General features: G+C 39.9%; 1 protein-coding gene and 1 long non-coding RNA gene across 5 annotated transcripts in view; one reads left to right on the forward strand and one right to left on the reverse strand.

Moving 5' to 3' along the window:
• PIK3C2G (phosphatidylinositol-4-phosphate 3-kinase catalytic subunit type 2 gamma) overlaps nt 1-20,989 on the reverse strand; it is a 212,025-nt gene that overhangs the window by 5,968 nt on the left and 185,068 nt on the right. For all 4 annotated transcript variants that reach the window (XM_069003543.1, XM_069003544.1, XM_069003545.1 and 1 more), the window contains one exon: nt 14,030-14,124. In XM_069003543.1, the coding sequence (XP_068859644.1) occupies nt 14,030-14,124 (95 nt within the window). The remainder of the gene's footprint in view (nt 1-14,029; nt 14,125-20,989) is intronic.
• LOC138104361 (uncharacterized) lies at nt 6,656-20,907 on the forward strand. Its single transcript, XR_011148039.1, has 3 exons — nt 6,656-6,786; nt 14,729-14,847; nt 17,210-20,907. It is a non-coding gene; the product is annotated as an uncharacterized lncRNA (long non-coding RNA).

A 20,989-nucleotide genomic window follows, 5' to 3' on the forward strand; every position in this document is an offset into this window, starting at 1 on the left:
CCTGCCAGCACATATCACTTAATGCTTGGCTTATAATTAGGCACAAACCCTTGTGGTGGTTACACAGTATACAATCAGAAATCACAAAATGGGGCATATCAAAATATCAGTAATTTTAATCATATAATCAACATTTTGGATAGGAAGTTTACCTGCCATCTCCCAGGCAATCCAGTGACAGGATGCAAATAAGAATACAGGCAAAAAGAAGAGATCTTAAAACATTTGGAACCAATGAATCCAAAGGATTATACAGGCACTTGCATTTATATCTCCCATTTTTAATTTTACACCTGGCTCAGAATGAAGTAATTTTTCAGATTTTGATTATTCACAGTATGTGTCTGGAAATACGGGGCTTTCTACAGCATTATCAACAACATATCCCTGGGATAGAAGAAACTGCTGTCTCCTAGCAATAAATAACTTCTCTATTGGGAAGGAAAACAGTGCTTGTGTGTGTGAACAACAACCAGCTCTTGCACTGCAAACCTCTGGTTTTTGTTATCTGAAATGATCCTTCAAGGTAAATGGTGTGGTCAACTGCAAAGCTCATTACTGCTATAATTAACACCATACAGCATCAAAGGATGCCCCACTCAAACCATTACATATTGTCAGCACTACAGGAGTGATTAATATTTCTATTGCTAAGTTCCCCAAAGTACATCTGATTTAAAATACCCATGGGATTTAGACAGATGGGCTTCAATGGTCAACATAAGAGAGCCATTAAAGGGCAATGGAACTAATGGGTATTTTCCTAGGGCAGGGCGCCACATTGTTAATGCAGGATTTATAAGTTACACTGTCCATTTGAAAGCCCATCTCTGCTGATCTAGGACTGTACTAAAACTTCAATTGAGGATTACAAGTAACAGTAAATTGAACATCTCTTAAAAATCAGGAGAGAGAATGAAATGCAGCCTTAAGTTCCAGTCCAAGCAACCAGGATCCTAAGTGTAATCAATTCTCAATGAATAGGTAAACATCACTGTAACTTGAAGGTCAACTGATTTTAGTTGTTTCAGACAAAGAAAGGAACCAGGGGGAGGTGACAGGCTCCAAAGGTAACGTGGCTGCACCTGTCCTGTCCTGCTGCCCCTCTGAGCTGCCCAGGCAGGACCAGGCATTGTCACAACTGCTGTGCCTCACTGAGCACCTCAAGCAGCAAAGGCACAGATCATGGAGCGTTATCTGAACTGGAAACAGGCTCAGCCTGACATTTAACTGCCAGGGGAAGAATCCAAGCTGGTTGCTGTGTGATTGTTTAACAGGACAGGGTGTCCAGAAGCGGATGTGATTAATTGAAAAGAAGTCAGGTGAAATTGTCACTATGCCTTTGAGCTGCTCTTTGTCACGTTACCTTGCCTTCGGCCAACTAACCTTCCTCTGTCAGCTGATTCCACCCAAAATTCAAGGAAGGCACTTTGCAGCAGTGTTTTGGCTATATGAGATGGACTGAAAACTACTTCCTCATTATCCCTCTGAATGTAGCTAAATACATGTTGAAAGAGGTGAGTGGGAGGAGAGGGTCAAGAGAGAAAATTAAAAAAGAGAATATTTTAGTGATTCAGATGGGAAAACTCAAGGACAGAGCATTTACTTCGGGATATTTCAGAACTAAAATGAAGCCACTTTTCATGAATAGTAGCAATCAGCAGTCAGACTGTTAGAGGTAATTTGATGTGCAGCCACCTGAATTCAAAGTAGACATTGTAGTTCTGATTGTTGGTTTTTTCTCCCCCACTTTACAAGTGACATTTTCCCCCTTCATTTTCCCTTCCTGAGGAAAGGCAAACAGGCCACTCCAAATCCCACTATTGTCCCAATTCTCCATCTGCAGTGGCACTGTTATGCCATCAAACAATCAGAAAAGCTTCAGCTGAGCACTCTTCCAGCCAGATCACGTTCCAGCTGCCCTCCCCTGACTCCTGACATGACACAATCCATCTAATGAAGGACTTCAACTGTGAAAAAGACTCTGCTCTGCCACACACTAATAATTCAAAACTACAAATTAAGAGCAGGTATAAACCAGCCCCAGCCTTACAAGAGCAGAGTACGGGGAGCTCGTATGATGAGTTTATGCTGGTTTCTCTTTTGATTGGCACAATAGCTGAATTTTTTTTCTTGTGAAGAGCCTGCTTCACCATAGGATTTCTTAAAGTGAGACTTGCAATGGAAAGAGCTGTACTTTGCTAGATGCTTCCTAGCAGGAACAAGGAGTGATCATGGCAGTTTGACTATAATAGTCCAAAACCAAGAGTGGGATTAACATGGCAAAAATATCTTTTTAAATCATAAGTAGGTGGAATTTGAAGTAAACTGTTTTATTAAGACAACTGACATAGCAGGCAAAACCCCCCCCAGGTTTTGGGTAAACTAGTCCTTTCCCAGTGTTTCATATCTGAGTTGAGCACTGAAACAAAGGAGAATGGAGAATAAAGGAAAAATGGAGGAAACAGAAATATTTTTCTTACTAAAGATTATGACTTCTGTCATATTACAGTATAACATTTAGTAAGCAACCCCCCATGATTTTCCTTTCACTTTTAAGTCAGACTGTACTGGCTTATTTATAAATTTAGGTAAACATGAGGAATACCTGACCAAAACCACAGAATCCCAGAGGGGGTCAGGCTGGAAGGGACCACTGTGGTCATCTGGTCCCTCCTCCCTGCTCCAGTAGGGTCATCCCAGAGCACATGGCACAACATTGCATCCAGATGGTTCTGGAATATTTCCAGTGAGGGAGACTCCACAGCCTCTCTGGGCAATCTGTTCAGTGTGTGGTCACCCACACAGTAAAGAAATTCTTCCTCATATTCAGGTGGAATTTCTCTTTTTGCACCAAAGAGTATCTGTTCTGGTGAGTTCATTATAAAAACAGAGTAAGATTTCTAGCAGGCTTATGAGTAGTTCTGAAATCCAGCAAACCCCCTCTTTGGTGTTATTAAAGGATAAAAAATCACTGATTTCTGTCCATAGTCCAGGTCAGAGGGAAAATCAAAGGGTACCTTGGGAATGCCATTTTGCACTCTAGTCTGCAAAACCTTTATAGCTTGAATGCACTTGTGATCAAAAAAACAGAAAAAGCCTAAAATTTTAGATTGAATTCTATTTGTGTTTAATTCTGTAGTCATTTCCTTAACCCAAAAAGAAAGGATTTTTACTTCCTTCAGAAGAAGTTATTCCCAATTTAAATTATTGTCTTAAATCTTTTATTGTGTTTGCTTGCAAATAAATCCAAGCTATAAAAATCTGTAAGGCTGTAAAGGTATAAAACCAAGCTCCCAACAGAAATGCCATAGGTTCCCTTGATATGCTTAGGGACAAAAAAACCATAAAATTCCCCAGTGATTTTGATCTGCCAATAAAAAAATTTGAATTTAGAAACTGACTCAAATTGAATTTAGAAACGGACTCTATTTGCTTTCTTCAAGTACAACCAAGTGATGACTGAACTATTTTCTCAGAGAATGACCAGCCTACTTGACCTTGATAATGACAGATGTTTTTAAGGGACTCATTTACAACCGCCTGTATTTATGTTAAAAACAGAATTTACCTTGGAAATGTTACTTTCTTCTAAAGTCAGGCAGAAGGTGATGAAAATATTTAAGAATGAGGGGGAATGAGGGAGAGAAAATAATATTCTGGATTTACTTCCTTCCATGTCTCTAATTCAATACTGAAAACCTAAAATACACAGCCTGTATCTGACTGTGTTCCATTTCCATTCCAGTTTTATTTCCCAAAACTAAGAAAAGTTGATATTTGTTTACAGAAACCCACACAGATAGGTTACCTCCTGTGTAATTTAATTTTAAATATAGTAGCTATAGCTGGGAAATAATGGATGAAATTAAATTAATTTTTCCACAAGAAATATGTTATCCTAATGACTTTTCTCCCTTGATCATTACTAATGATCCACAACTCTCCTAACACAAGGATTCTTTGTTAGCATTACTATAAGCTTAAGTACTATAAAATCTGCCATATATTCAACTACTTAGTGATCTAGCATCCAATATTAATATTGGGTCATACTCATAAGAATTTTAAGGAAAGCTTTATGATTTTTAAAATATGCATTTTAAGGATCATTTATTGTAAAACTTTTTAAAACTCATGTCTTCCTAAGCAACATAAAATTTTCTTTTTAGGTGACTTTTGCCTCAAATTTAAATCATGTCATCAGTTTCTGTTAGTGTTAGACATGCAGATCACCTTTTGTCCTAGAGTGGAACAGATTGATGGCTCCTGAACATTTGATAGTTCCAGCTGCTGTTCTCTTTTTCCCATTTTTCATTTTCAACAATTTTGACAGTCAAAACTAATGATCAACTAACTTATATTAACTAATGACATCTTTCCTCCTCTATAAGTAAGTACTTTTCTTCCCTCCAAAATTAATTTCCTCTACATTTTTAAATTGCAGTTTCTCTCTTCCTTTTCTTCAATAATAATAAAAAAAAGATATCCAGGTTTTAGAAAGACTCCCATTTCAGCTACTGCCCCCAAATAAAAATAATTCACTTTCTCCAGTACTTCTCTTAGTCTTCCTATGCTTTACTATCCTTATGTTCTTCTCTTACATAAACTGCTGTGAGAATTTATCTACGTAGTGAAGAAAGGACTACAAAATATTCCTTAATTTTTGATATTGAGATATCCATACACCTTTCAAAAGCAAACCACTATACTAAGTGGTTAGGAAAAACCTTCAACAAAACGTCTATGTATTATGTGTAGACATTAGGTGTATTTGGTTATTATCCAATAAAGGAGGATTAGAAAAAAATCCACAGAAGAAATCATCCTTGCACTGCTGTAACCTTTGTAAATTACTGGCTGCCTCTAGACTAAATTAAAACCAGTAAGGAATGTGGAAGAGCCATCACTGCTGCTGTTTCTCACTTCCTCCAAGTCCCTGTGTAACTTAGCAGAGGAAGGCTAAAGCCTGTCTTTCAAAGCTGCAGCTTAATTAGCAAACACAGCCTCTGCCTTAAGAAAAAGAGAACATCCTCTGGGCTACTTCTAAGCTTAAAGAGCTGAGAAATTAGTATTACAAAGTGAGGGGTTCCTTCAAAAGCAGATTAATGATATATAAACTTCAGGAAAAATGGGATTGCTGTGTGAATGGGTGGTTATGTTGTTGCTTCCTAAATCCAAATGTGGCATCGAAGACCCTTCCTAGTTCTTCCTTTGAGCTCTGCACATCCCAAAGCATGAACACCTCCATTCTACACTGCCACTGAGCTTTTCATTCTCCTCTCACAAAATATCCCCAAATTGCTTCAAAGAAAATTAAAAATAAAATCCCATTTGCAGTAGTTAAATAATAACTACAAAAGAAGATAATCCACTCTATCACTACGGTGCACCCTGCATTGTCTGCTACTGGCAAGACAAAACAGGAAAGCAACTGGCCAAAAGTGATAGCACAAATATGGTATTTTTTTCCCCAAACAACGGCTTTTTTCACCTAAAACTTGAAGATATTTAACTGCTTCTCCTCAACAGCAGTTTTATTATATTATATTTTCTGATCCCAGTTGTTTTGGGTCATCTGGTTATGTACATAAAGACAGAAGACGCACTAACAGAGATCACTGCCGTGGAGGTCAGTGGCAAAGCAACCAAAGAAGAAATTGCATTTATCTCAAGTTAATGCAGGGAAATAAAAGTATTTTGCTGTCAGGGAAATTCTGGAAAGCATTTTTTTGAGCAGGCATTTTCTACCTTTCAGAAATCTGGCAGTGTCCGTGGAGAGAGCCTCCAGATGGCTTTGTCATTTACCATGCTAAAAATGCAAAGATGCTCTATCCACATTATTGATGTGAATATCCAAATATAGCTTATGTCCAATACCTTCAGCATCCTCATCAACCTGCCTGCAGCAGAGTAGCCAGGACTGGAGCAGCCTGGCTGTAACAGCTGGTTATGCAGCATTCCTGAGGGGGACAACTGTGCTGGCAAAATAGGGTAAGAACTGTCCTGAAACACAAAATTTCTAAAGAGTGAACCAACAACCAACAATTTCCAAGGTGTCCTGACTGTCAAATGGGAAAAAAATAACCCTGTCAAGGAGGGAGACCAGCAAGAGATTCACTGTCATATTGTGGACATCTCCTGGCTAGGCTTGGTTAAATTGCCCCCACATTGGTGCCTGGCCCCAGCTGAGACAGATCCTGATGCTTCGTGTCACCACCAGTGAAAAAAGGAGTGTATGGAGCTGGAAAGAGGACTTTATGGGAAAATGGTCTGTTCTGGAGTGGTCACTGGAGGTCAGGCAAGATAATTCATGGTATTCAAAACAGCCATGATCAGGGACAATGAGATGGAATTGTGATTCCAGCATATCACATATGTAAGCATCTTAGTTTCAAACTGATACCAAGGCACAGAGACAGTGGGACATTCAAAAGAAACAGGAATTATTTGTTAAATATTTAAAAAAAACAAATTTGTGATTTCTTTTTTTTTTTCCTAAGGAGAAAGTTCTGGAAAACAGACTGGTTCCCAAAAGACAGGGCTTTTTAAGAATTATGCAAAATGCTTCTCACCTGCTTCAGTCATTAAGAGGAAAGCCCATCTATCTCTGCTTAAATGAAGTAAATAAAATGAAAGCTAGGATACCCAGGAAGTCACAAGGATTTTTCTCCCAAGCCTTTATTTCTACAGTGCTCTGAAACCAGAAAGTTGAAGAAATGCACAGGAGATAAGGACAGACACAATCCCAAATGGAACGGGGAAGAGTCCATACAACCACAGTCTGTAAGTGTCATGTAAAACAGGCTCCTGCCTTTGACAGACCATCAGCAGCAGGCAAGGAGGGCTAGAATTTAGCTCCAGCAAGCAATGACACAACTTTGTGTGTGTTTATTGCTGTTTCTGAGCAAGCAGCAAAGAAAAAGACATCATAGGATGGGTTGTGTCTGTACCCAGCCCACTCAGAGCTTAGCTCCAGCTCCTGAGCTCTGACAAACCTCTGCCCCTTCACCAATGCTCAGGACTCGATTACTGTGTGCTCCACACTGCACCATGTGGGCATGAAAAAGTTACCAAGGCTGAAAAAATAATATAAAGCAGTAGTGGGAATGTATTGAATTAATGTACAACTCCCAGTAAAAGATTTGAGCAAGAATCACATAGAAATTTTTTTTCTGAAAGAAAAGGTAACATGTTGTAGATTTCTGAACCACTTGCTGCATTACTATCTTTAAGTTAATTAACTCCCCCAGGGATTTTTCTGCATAGATGAGAGAAATCAAGGTTCAGTCATGCTTTAAAACTGTATTATCCTGTGGATAAGCAATGCTGGTGCAGGGTGTAGAACGCAGAGGGTAGATTTCATGAACAAGTCTCTGAAGCTTTTCAGAATTACCACCAAGCCCACAAAGAAACTAAATTCCATTGCTTTCAACCCTGTATTATTGTGCTTGGAATACTTCATTTTCAGATGGATATTTAGTCACAGAGTCTATGACACTGGCTGAGATAAGAATGATCTTGTTTTGACTCTTAGAAACATAGATAACAGAATTTCTTCTTTTGAATAAAGTACAAAGGAGAACAAATACTTAAGACAAATCCCCATTTCACTTTCCTTTTGAAATCACTCAGGATTAAGAGCATTGCTGCCTGTTAGAGGGCATGAAAGAAAATTAGCCTTTGAGAAAAGAAACACAAGCAAAAGTTGTTGTTCTGTTTCTACCTTTTTGTCACATAAAAATTCTTTTCTCTCCTTGCCTGGGCTGAGACAGTAAGTGAATATAAAAATGTGTAAAGAAACAATGAGACTGTGATCTGCATCTTCATTCTGCACTATTTTTCTTCTCAATTTCTTAATTAGCTACAAAAGTCTGTAAATGCCTATTTTTAAGTTTTCCAACTGTACAATCTCCCTTCACTTTTCTTTCAATTATTCTGCATCATGCCATCTCCCTGTGTATGAAAGCATTTCATTATATGAGGTGTGAAATTTCTGCTCCTTAATTAGCTCTCATTACTTCTACTTAATGCTCTTGCTCAACGTTCTAAATAATTCCTCTTGAACCTTCCTGTCTTCTCCCTTAAATATTTGCACAACTGACTCGTGTCCTTGTTAGTCTGTTCTTAACTAAGTTTTAGTAACAATAAATCACTCCTGAAGAATCAATCACTTCCCAGCAACCCTACTGAGAACTGTTCTTTGAACTTGTATTCTAGTTAAAAAAACATCCTGAGAGAAATAGTTTACTACGAGAGCCTTATAAAGATGAACTACTTCATTTCTGTCCCATGGCACCAGCATCTGGCCTTTCTCATTGGCATCTCTTGTAGCAACCTCATGTCTTACCATGTGCTTGTTTTATCTTCTCATTACTGTGGGATATAGATCTCTCCCTCCCCGAGGAAATATTTTTCATTTTTTCAACCTGGTTGTAGGGTTCTGGAAATTACTTTCTTTCTCTTGATCTTGTTCTGCCTGAACTATTATTTTTAATGTTTTCTTCATTTGCAACCAGTGGCAAATTTCATTTTTGTTCCCCTTCATCTCCCAGATCACTCATATTATTAAACAGAGCTCACTGTTTGTGGTTGTTTTGGTTTTTTTTCTTATTCAACACATATCAACTATGTAGGGAATTACTTATTTAAAAATGAGCAGTTAGAATTTAGAGCTGAGCCAGTACTGTGGCTGTGACAGATTAAAGGGTTTAACAAGAAGTAATAACACAACTTTCTGTACAACATATTTGTCAAACACCTTTCATAACAAATATGTTTAAATCCAACAGTAATCCCTGTGCCACAAGAACAGACCTCATCTCTTTCCAATTTAAACTACTGCTGAGTTGTAGTACCCTTTGTTTAGAGGTGTTCAGCTAATTTTCAGTCTAAAGGAGAACATAGTTTATCTGAGCTAATTTCCTTTCACTTTAAAATAAAAGAATTTTCTATGAATATAAAACTAAATCCAAAATCTTTATAAGCTAGAGTTAGTACAAAAGCTTTCTTCCCATAGCTTTTTATTTTGGTTATTTTTTTTTTTTGTGCCAGTCTAAGGAGAACTTCATCTGAATGTGTTACCTCCCTCCATCAGCCAAGCTAGTGATTTAGTTCTGTCTCTGATACTCTCTGGACAACTTTGTTCAACTCAAAGTCATTTTTTTTCCACTTGTTTTCCATCCCTGCCTTGCCTACCTGTGCACCTCCATTCCAATCCCTGTTGGCTGATCCATGGGCTGCAGTAAGGAAAGCAGCACACATTCATAATATTCTGAAAGGATAATGTGGCTTTTTATTTCACTGGCAGGCACTGCCTTGTTGGCAGGTAGTATATATTTTCCATTTAAATCTATATAATGATAGTCATAAAGTGTAAAAGTTAGTGAGCCCATGAGAGGAATGATGGGAACCAACTAAGACTGAACAAAGACCCCCAACCCTTTCCCAGCTCAAGCTGAGAGAAAACCCAGCAAAGGGAGCAGAGCATCTACCTGTACTGTAGGTGGGAGCATCCCTATAGCCGTGTGCTGCAGGCTTAGATTTCATCCCTTTGGATTTGGGAAACATTGGCTCCCACCTTTCTTCCCAGCACATTTAAACCATTGCATCCCACAAACATTTTTGGAAGCAATTTGTACTCACATGGTGTAGGACATGGAGTGGAAAGAGGGTGGATGTCTGTGCAAGCCTAAAGCTGATTACTGGTTTGTCACCCACATATCAGCTATCCCAGAATCATTAATCACTGGGAGTGGGACATGACAGCTTCAGAGCTTTTATAAAAGGAAAGCTGGAAGTACTTTTGCAAAGAACTGTAGGAGTTTATTTTTCTTCCAGCAAATTTTCCCCCTCTAAAATCGGTTCTGAATTCATCGCCCACGCACGCTTTCTTGAATTCTAGTAACATCTTACATTTATTGGCATGAGGTTCAGGATAACTTGGCTTTGTTTCTCCTCCCCTCTACCCCTGAGGAGTTACTCTGTCCACAAGAAGTAATGGGCAAAAATGTTTAGCAGTGAGGATTGAAAGTTTAGCTGCTTATCTAGGAAAACAGGGCATGCCTGAAGTCATGGCAATGAAGTCAGTGGAAAAAGCAGCCTTCCTCCTGAGCCAATGCTGAACCGCTGTTCCCTTTGCTTCTCCATGAAGCAGGCAAGGAAATGTGTTAGAAACCCTTTTCTGGATGTCAGCAATGGCTATTCCTGTTGCTTCTGGTATTTTTTTGAGGAGTGAGCAAGCCCAGCAGTGCACGAGTAGGTAGCCTGGCTGTTTCTGGCTGTGTGGCACTAAACCAGACCATAGTCAGCTCTATGTGAGACCTGCTGGACTCCCAATATCCCCTGCCCTCTGTGTTAGTTAACACAGGTGAACAGAACTGGACATGAACATTTCAAGTTCAAAACCTGCAAGTGTTTCAATTTTCATAAATCCACCTCCACACACACAACAATGCACCTGTGCAAGGTGCATTTTTAAGGCAGAGCAGCATTCCCCCTGTGCTCCTGTTCCTGCCTACTGCTGCTTTTCTGGGTATTGTGCTGCCACAATTGGACTATTCTTGTTCTAAGGTAACAAATCCTTTCAGAGGCCAAAGTAAGCCTCCCCTGGGGCTCCTTTATATTCCTCCTAAGACCACTTAGTGCACTTTGCCAGGTACTGCACTATTGTTTTTATAGAATAAGCCTGCCCTGTCTCACTTCTCCATCTGCCATATCCTCCAGAGGCAAACTCTCCAGGCCTCTAAGGTTTTCACCCCTACAAAATGCTTTCTTCTACTCCAGCCTCCCCTTATTAAGGCAATATTGCCTGTAGTCCCTCTCCATAAAGTGCCCAGTGTTGCACTGTCTTCATTTGAGAGGAGGGAGCAATGCCCCAACAGGCTGACTTCAAGTTATGCAATATACACAATTGGAAAACTGCATTTTATTGGCACCATGGCTTTTGTATATTTGAAAACTGAATTTAAAATCATTTTCCTCAGCAATCATGGTAACGCCATTCAAATCATAAGCAGAAGCAGTGAGCCACCTGACTTACAGAATCCCAGGATTCAAATGAAACTATGAATTGCTGAGGGAAATCTTGAGACTGAAACATTTTTAGTATCTTATAAATATCTGTTTAAAAGAGTTTGTCTTCATTGTGCACCCACAGCCTTAAACTGTAGGCAAACATTAACAACCAGGCTTAACATCTCTGTGTTCAAACAGTTTCCTTGGCTGCAAGTATTTCCTTAGTGAAAAAATACAGCTTTTTCTTTACAGAAGGTTAGATTAGATTAATGGTCCTTTCCAGCCACAAAATCCATAAGGCTGTTCTCTGTTGTTTGTCTTTGCTGAATTTTTGATAGAGTTTTCTTCAAGCAGGACTGGCATTTTTAACACAACTGAAATGTTGCAGTGGTGAGGGAGAGGACACTGAAGCTGATCTAGGGATGAGATCTGTACATCTGCAGCAAATCAGGCACGTGTGGATGCATCAGATCCAAAGGGCCTGCGCTGTGGAGCCCAAGCATGCACCCATGTTAGACAGTCCTCTGCTAGGTCTTCACCTCACCACTGCTCTCTCCACTGCTACAGCATTTTTTTTCTATGACACCCCACAGGAATGGGGAAATCTCCTTCAGGAAAAATTCCTGCAAAGTTGTAGCACTGCAGTCTTTTGGCTTCCTCCTTTAAAGAACCAGTGTGACACCTGTGAGTGGCTATAAAAAATACCAGCTCCTTAGGGAGTCTCTTGTGCATTGTATATCAATATAGGATTTGCACAGCAGGATCTAGATCTCCTATTAAAAATCCTAGAAGTAAACCCACACAAATACTAAATCATATTTATTTACGTGGATCAAAAGTCTCTATCACAATTCCTGTCAGTTCTGTGAAGCTACATTTGGGATTAATTTGGCCTACTACAATTATTTTCACATCTGAACACATCATAAAATCTCTTTATAGAGATAAATTAAATAGGGAAGAGCAGAACAAAAATTATTTACTATAAATTATGAAATAAAACAAGATAGCAAAGTAATCTCTGCACAGATGAACCACTAAAATATAATTAGTGAGACTCTGCAAAAGACTGAGTATACCTGAAATAGCTTTAACATGTCTTGAATAAGATATGATCTTGGCATACTTTTAAAATCGCTGTTCAGCTCAACCAAAAAAAAAAAGAAGAGGAAGGGAAGGGAAAAAGAAAAGAGAGCATATCAGAAGGATTGATTTATATGACCAGGAAGCTGACAAGATTAATAATGGGGTAAAGAACCTTCCTTATATAGGTTACTGGTCTGAAGGCTGTCCAGTATCACAATACCCTGAAGCACTACATTTCATATTTCAGATCAGGTGACAATGGATGGATGGCCAGGTGGAAGGAAGGAATTGAAAGCCCAGGATTTAAAAATATGATTGCTTAAGTTAGGCTGCCAAAACAATGACCTTATTTTCAAGTCATGAATCATTGTTAGTCTTGCTGAATGGGACTTCTACCACTTCTCTGCAAACTAAGATGGATTTAAGTTACCTACTTTCAAAAGCAACACAGTAATTTCAAGTTGTACTGTCTGTAATGAAGTAAACTGAACCCTGGATTTTATGTTTGCACTACACAGCTATCTATGCTGTAATTTACTTTCATTTAATTAGATGGCTGGAACTTCCTAAGAACACAGTTAGGAGCCTACACACTTCAAATGATGGAAAGAAGGAGAAAGAAAGACTAATTCCAATACCTGCAAATCATTTATGTGCATCTCCACATCACCTGCTTGAACTCTTAATGACATCATCAGCATGGCAATCACTTAAATATGCCTCTCCCACCAATTAGAACTTTATCAGAAGTTTATCAAAGTCACTTAGATTTAAAAAGCTCAACAGAAAATATAAAGAGGGTCTTGTGTTACATCCTGAAGGTAAAGTTTATATAAATTGGACCTGTCAGCAGAGGCTGATCTCACCTGTCAAAGTGGCACACAGGACACAGAAAGCAAGTCTCAGGACAGAGATGTATTGAGTGTTATAGACCAGAATGGAGATGCTTGAATTGCAAATGAGAAGCTGGAGTGGCCAGCAGAGAACAGTCAGAGCTATGTAAGCCTCATGTGCCTCATATCACTAATTAATCAGCCTCATTTTATTACTGGCTGGTGCTCACATAAGCCCCTCAGTTTGGCCCCTTTTAGGAAAAGGGATTGCAATCCAGTTTGGGCTGGAGGTGGCATGGAGTATGCACTGAGAACTCACAATTGTTAATAAATGCTCTAATCCCCTAGCTAAACAAATAAAGGCTCTCTTGCCACAGCCATAACTTGAGACGTGAGCCATGGAAATTCAGGGGCACATCTAGGCATGGAGTTCATTATGCAGCAGCCCACACGCTCCTCCAGTGACAGATCGCACACAGCCCCAACTCCATCTCTGAAGTGACCCTCAGCAGCCAATTCCACCGGCCCTGTGCTGCAGGAGCACTGCCAGCTTCCCCTCCCATAGCCTGGCTCCAGGAACGCTCAACATTCACCTCTCAGCCTCCTGACAGTGTGTTACAAAGCTGAGCAGCACGCCTCCAAACACTGCTCCTTAAAATATACCACTGCTCCCTCTGCTGAGCTCTTCCCTCTTCATAGACAGTCATGCTGGACTAGAAAGAAATGTCTGGATAATCAATCCATAGTGCCAGGCTGACATGCTGCAAAAAGTCATGCTGCTGCATGATGCCTTATGCCTGACTGCAGTCAAAATGTGTCAGCTGAGAGGGCCAAAACAGTATCAAAACTGGTTCGCTTGGAAAAGGCCATTAGCAGCCATTAAGGAAATCCAGTTTCTGTATCTGTCTCACACCTGTAACCATACTGAGTGAGCTCAAAGGAAAAAAGCAATTGTTAAATCATGACTGAACAGCACTGTCATTACTTTGAGCTGAAATTAGTTATCCCAGAAAGGCTGTTTGAAGATTAATGTTTTCACAGTGCTCTGCAAACATAAGGACTTACGAGTTTTGCATTCTGATAAAAATACTCACGATGTTCCTCATGTGTTTCAGCATTATTGTCAGACGGGTGTTCTCGTAGGATATGACCAGTTGTACTCCAGGCATGTGGCCAGTTGACCGAGGACCTAAAAAAGGCCACACAGTTTGATTTTTTAGTTAACAGCTTAGAGGAAGTAGATCTGTAAAATGTAGAAGTACACATTAACTAACATATAAAAACCTGCTGTGTGCTTAAATCAGGGATGAAATTAGACAACATGGATAAGGAGTGCGATGGAAGAAAGTGGTCTGACATGCAGTGCTCCTTTTCTTTCCTGTTTGTTAACTGCCAGTGAGATTTTCCGTTTACTAATTGCCATCAATCTGAAATTCAGTGGGAAATTTATGCTTGAGTGACAAATAATTGGGGTGGTTTTTTTGGCAGTCACTGATGACACTATTCACTATTGTTGCAGTTCTCCTGTCTGGTTAAAACACGGGATTTTTTTTTCCTCAGTTCCCAAGAGAAAGAAAAAAAAAGGAAAGAAGGAAAAAAGAATAAGTTTCCTGACCAGTTCCAAAACTAATAAGAGAAACAACCCCATATATAAATTTTCCCTTCCTCATTCTGTACTTTTTCTGTTCCAGGCTGGTTTTCATGCAACCCATTGCTTTCATAGATTTTTCTACTAAGATGCACTTAAAGTGTCTGATTCAATTCCCACTGAAAAAACATTTTTCATTTTCCAGGCAAGAAGAATCAGTCTCATAATGTGGAAGAAATGACTAAGCAAATCCTGTTCCATCTTTCTGCTGGGGGCACTGAGCCCGCTGTTTTCACTGCCAAAAGGGTGTGTCCTTGAAGCTGGGTAAGTAATGTGGTTTACCTGCCCCTGCAGAGACAGCAAAGAAACACAGCAGAGAAAAGATGCCTTTTACCACAGTAAACCAGGTGATGGTGAGCACAAACTCTCCTCAATATCTATCTGACATCCTTATTTTGCAGTGTTTCACCTGAGCAGTGGGTCAGGAGCTGGACTTGAGCCATTTTGCACCACCTGCTCACCATCAAAGACAGCCCAGACACTGCCTGTGTGAAAGTTGCCTGGTTTTACTCAGGCAAACAGGGCTTCATTTAATTAGACCAAAGATGTATTATAACCACTAAGTTACCTGAAAAATTAAGGACTCAGTCCTGACCTAAGCTTACAACAAAACAAGGATGTCTCATGAGCTGGGCTCTGCCCTCTCGCCTCCCCATTAGAGAAGAAGCTGAGCTTGAGATCTCGGACAGAGAAGTCCTGCTCTCCTTCCTGCACCCTGGGATCTGCCACTGACACACCAGCCCTAAACCCATGGCAGGGTGACATAACAACACAAGACAAGACAATAGAGGGGTAATTAATTCTTTAAATAGAAACACATCTTCTGAGAAGCAGGAGCAATGGGAAAGAACAGCCATCACGCAGCAGGGTTATGCGCTGCCACAGGAGGTTTTTAGGCAGTATCACAACTGTTCTTGGTAGCAGGAGGGTTCCCATGGGTCCCTTTCAGCCTCAGAAGGCACCTGGGCACTCCCTGTCTCACTCTTGCCCTCTCCTCCCCACACATGCCCCAGAGCTCTTACAGGCAGGGTTGTAGGAGGAAGAAATCCAACTCCCTCTGCTCAGGCTTTCCTCTGTTGCTCAGCAGAGGAGGCAGCACAGGGGATGCTGTAATGAATAAACCACGTTGGGTGTATTTTTCTGAAGAAACCAAATGTGTAACCTCTGGAGTGAAGACACTAAAATAACTGCTAAGCAGACACAATGACAGTGCTGTCATGTACTGCTGACAGCCAGAGAGCCAGTGTAATTGCCATTTATCCTAAGGAAGAGAACTCAAATGAATTAGGAATAACACTGTGTTTACACGCAACTGCCATAATATAATTTTTCCAGGCAGCTTGGATACCAACACTACTGAGTTTATGATGTTTGGAATGGAATTTCAGAATATGAATCCATCTCTAATGTCTCCCCTTTAGAGACTACAAAAATACATTTTTAATCACATCCTAATTAGAGAAGGGCCTGAAACACTCTTGAAGAATTGAAACCTCAGGAAGAAATCACTAAGCTGGGACTTAGAAGACTGAGTAGCAGTTCTTCATTTGTTATTCTCCCTTATGAACTTTGACAAATCACTTGGCAAGACTGTACCTTATTTCATTTCTTGTGGTATGCAAATAGGAACAGGGAGGGACAGGGGATGAAAACTCTGTGAACCAGACAATGCTGAGTTTTTTCCAGGGTAAGAAGAAGCCCATAAAATTCAATTCCTCTTTTTTTTTTTTTTTTTTGTGCAAAACCACTTTACCTTTCGTGTTTTTTAAAGCTGTGAGTCCTTTTGCCTTGAATTTACAACAGGAAATGTAGAATTCTAGACTATTACACACCGTGTAACACAAGGGCAGCTCTGTTTTAACATAAGGGCACAATTCACTTGTGTGGCTCTCTTAATTTGGTGAATTGCAGTGAGTCATCATGAGTGGTTTAGCAAGAGCAACAGATTTCAGAGGTTAAATTACATCATCAGAATCCAGCTGCTCACCGTGCCTTCCCTTTCCTACCAGTGCTACCTGTGCCTTTTTTTTTCATTAATTTTTAAAGTGTGGTGCTTATATCCAGTGAAGGAATTTCTCTGTGGGAGTTGTTTTTGTTTTTTTTTTCCCTCGAAAGTAAGAAATGTAAATAAGTTTCTAACAAAAAAAAAAAAAAAGAAAGAAAGGAAGGAAGGGAAAATGCATTTCTAATTCAATATGCAAAATGAGGTCTGAAACACACACTATGGGCATGAATATTACTAAAAATATTAGCTCTTACAAAGCGATAAATTGAGTACTAATGGAAAAAAAAATAAAAGGAAGGGAAATAAAAAGTAACAGAGCGTGGGAAATCTGAAAAACATGGAAGAGACCTCTATTGCTTATATTTCATAATAAAACCCGGTTACTATTAGCTACACTCAGCTGGTACATTTTTGGTTTTCCCACACTCTGTGCTAGATCATAGCCTCTTTGAAGTCCAGGTGATTTTAGCTTCAAATGATAATAGAATACATGTCCAATAATTACTTCCAATCTATCCAGCTTGGGCAGATGGACTCGAGCTCAGGCTCTGCATTTTTGCAAAGTGTCATGCTCTACTTGCAGCCCATTTTAGACAAGGACCAAGGGCTGTTCTGTTGCAGGTACAAGACAAACTTGCTCTGGCTACAGCTGAAGCAAGAGTTCCCCCCAGGGATGGATTCTTCACTCACTGGTGTCGATGCAAAAGCTGTCAAATACCAAATGAGGACCCTGGAGCACTCGTAGGTTTCTCCTATATGACTTGTGTCATGTATCCCAGGTGTGGAAGTCAGCCACCAATGCTACTACAGAAAACCCCAAACACAGTGCCAGTTTATAATCTCTTATCGAGGAACATAAACATGAGAAAACTGTGGGTCCTTTTGTCTTTTCAAATGAAGAAATGAAGGCAATTAGCATTCGGATTTCTACTGAAGGTGAAATGCTCATCACAGAAGTCAAGTATGCAGTTCTTTGCTTCATCTAGATGGTCTTTTCTGGCATGCTGGAGAACTACCACCTCCATGTTCTACCATTTATGCAACTTTTTCCTTAGCAGCATCTTAAAACAAGCTCTGCATTACACTGTGCACAACATTTGAGAAATGCCAATGGCGAGGAAGATGCTACTGACAAAATCAATAGGGAAACTGTAATTTAATAACACATTGCATTTCACATGTGGACTGCAAAGCAATGTGAGGAAACTAATTAACTAAGCGTCAACGCACTGCCATCAGGGAGCTCAGTATTATTCTGTATTCTGCACTCTCAGGTTTTTCTTAGACCTTTCTTCTTGGTGACAGCCTGTTTTGACATCTGGCATCAAAGAGCACTGGAACCTGTTTGGTTTTCCAGGGCTGGGGTTGAATGCCCCAAGCCAACCATCTGCCTGCTTTAGTTACAGCCTCTAAAGTATCTGACTTCGTACAGTCAGCTCTAAATACACCGACTGTCTCAGTGCCTTAGTCCTCCAAGCCAACCAGAGCTGCTTTTGGGTAAATGTGACTACATCAGGAAGGCAACTTGTGGCAAAAGCTTCACATCAAGAGTGAGCAGCTTCAGAAGATCAAAACACTATGGGACGTGAGCAAGAGAGCCTTATTCTCCCCAGGGACTACTTGTGGTTCTGCATGGAGGGGAATACCATAATGCAATCTTCCTGGAAACCTGGATCTCCCTTCAGAAGGACATAGAACCTGCTCCCCTACTGCACCTCAAGGACAGAGGCTCGTATAAACACATGGAGCACTAATTAAACATGCCAGAACTGGGGCTGGGCTGTACAGTGTTCTAGTCCAGAGCAGAACCCAAACAGTCTGAATTATTAATACTTTCAGGAGATATAAACTCGAGAGAAAGAAAATAAACAAGCTAGATATAAAAATATTTTTGATGATTTTTCTTTCTTCCTTCCTTCCTTTTTTAAAGAGCCTTTATAAAAGTCTGATTGTGAAATCATTCCTGATATCTGCTCTCACTGCCTTGTAGTGAGCTTGGCATAATGAAATGCTGACAATATTCAGGATAATTCAGAATTCACCTCACTGGGAGTACTGATTCAGTATTCACATCAAGTAAATTTAACACTGATTTCTAATCTCTCTATTGCTGGGAGCAGAGTACAAATTCATAAATTTTAATACTTATTTTACTTTAGTAAGTGTAATTACCTACAACATTTATAAATTAAAGCAGTGTAAGAGAAAGATGCTGGTTTGATCAAAATTCATAACCTGATCCTATTGGGCATTAATCTTATTTTGTATTGATCCTAACAAAGAGACAGATGATTTTTTTGCTTGAGAGAGAATTTACCAGATCCATGGAAAGCTACAGGCCATATTAAACTTATTTCTAAAAACAGACAAATATTAAGACCCCTACAACCTCAGAAAGCAATGAAATTTGTGGGGGAAAAATGTACTTTTTTTTCATGGCAACCACCTCTTTCCAGCAGGCTCAGTGAACTTAACTCCTCCCCAGACTGACTATGGCATTACTGCAGAGTTTACCTTCACACCAAGAGTGTTTCTGGGCACCCTCAGCCAGCAAGAACCTCCAGGGCCACTCCTGGTTTGCTACCTGGCACCTTGGCATGACTGGACACCTCCTGCCTTAGCTGGACTGGTGTCTTCCCTGGATGCCAGCAGTGTGCAGAATGCCATGGAACAAAGACTTCAGCGAGCTCACTGGGGCATGGCAGCAGCCTAACTCCAAAGACGAGGTGAAGAGTAGAAAAACATCTCTGCAATACATATGTCTCAATGTGTTTCTCAAGTGGGCAATTAGCACATGCATGGCAGATCTCCTGACAGCTGAGCTCACCTGCTTCCACAGTTCACCCCGAGTGGTGCAGTATCCAGAGCAACTCAGCCCAGGATTCTTGTTCCCTGTTTGTACCAGGTCGGAACTCACTGTTTGGACTTTCTGTGCTACTGCTAGTTTATCAGTTAAATATAGTGATCAATTTTCTAGGCTAAAGAGAGCTGCTTTTGTTTGTGGTTTGGGTTTTGGTTGTTATTTTCCCCTGTTTTAAACAAGGGTTTTGCCTTAAGTCCAGAAGTGAAGTACCCAAACTTTAAAAGGCAGAGTTCTTGAAAAGGAAAAAATGAATCCCCCTGTAACCTCACTGCTCAAGGCCAGAGACACATTTATCTTCCCTGACCATGTTGTGACCCTCACAGCCCCTAACTACATAGTGAGGAGCAGATTGGGTTACCTGTCACACAGCTTTCATCAAACACCCACTAACCACATTTTTGCCTCTGTTTCTTCATTCTCTTCCTTGATTTTGCTGCCACTGACAACAAAAATAGATGGCTCATCCTTCAGACTATACTGGCTCAGGACACCACTGTAGGAATTATGATGTTGCAAGTTCTTTCTCAATTTTATTATAGATTCATTTTATGATTTTGCATAAAACTTTTACACCCAGATTCTCTGTAATAATTAGGCACCTGAATATTAGTGACATATAAAAATTATGCTGGGACTTTAACTGCCTTGTGCCTCAGCTCACTCTCACATCTGTATCTTTGCTTAAAGGCACCTACAGAGAGAGGCAGACCATGGACCCACACTACACATGCCTAACACTTAGGACATCTTTGCATTATCTCCTTGATCCTTTGTAAAAGTTAGAGCAACCATTAGTAATTTTCAATAGTCATAATGGGTTTAATATGATAATGGCATGCCTAATCAAATAAACACTGCACAGGGAGAGTCTTCCAAAGGCTGAGAAGCCAGAATGGGATTTGTCTGATGGATTAAAAGAAATGGTCCCAGCAAAAGAGATAATGAAACCTCTGTCTGCAGAGAGATTAAATTAACTTAATGGACAAGCAAATTAAATATGCAGAGATACAATCCTTTCTGAAATGTGGAAAACTGATAATCTTGGAAACTGTCCTATCACTTGGAGCACATAACAACCAGCTGAATTGTTGTGGTGCAGAGTGCAGCTGCAGACACTTTTATAAGGTTTTATTTTGCCTAAAAACTGAGTACATAAGATTATTATCAGTGCAGAACTAAGGGAGTGGAAGACAATAAACATTCAGAGTTTACCTTTTGTGGTTTATGCTTTTGACTCTGTAATGTCAGAAATTAGATTAAATTAGGTGCTGGACAGAAGGGGAGAATGGGTTAAGTATTTAGATAGGCTAAGGGAACAGTGCAGCATCTCATTTAGCAAGAAGTGAATTACCACAGTCATTAATAATGTATGCCTAAGCATTAACATAATGTTCTGTTATTTACCTGCTCCCCTCATTGTGAAAATTACTTTAGAAGTCACCCCTGATTTTCTTTGCTTGTGCGAGCACACATTGTGCTTTGTCATGACTCACATCCTTTCCTCCAAAATCTTTGAATATTTTGTTTTGTAAAACAAG

Source organism: Aphelocoma coerulescens, chromosome 1A (genome assembly GCF_041296385.1).
Source record: "Aphelocoma coerulescens isolate FSJ_1873_10779 chromosome 1A, UR_Acoe_1.0, whole genome shotgun sequence".
Classification (NCBI taxonomy): Eukaryota; Metazoa; Chordata; class Aves; order Passeriformes; family Corvidae; genus Aphelocoma; species Aphelocoma coerulescens.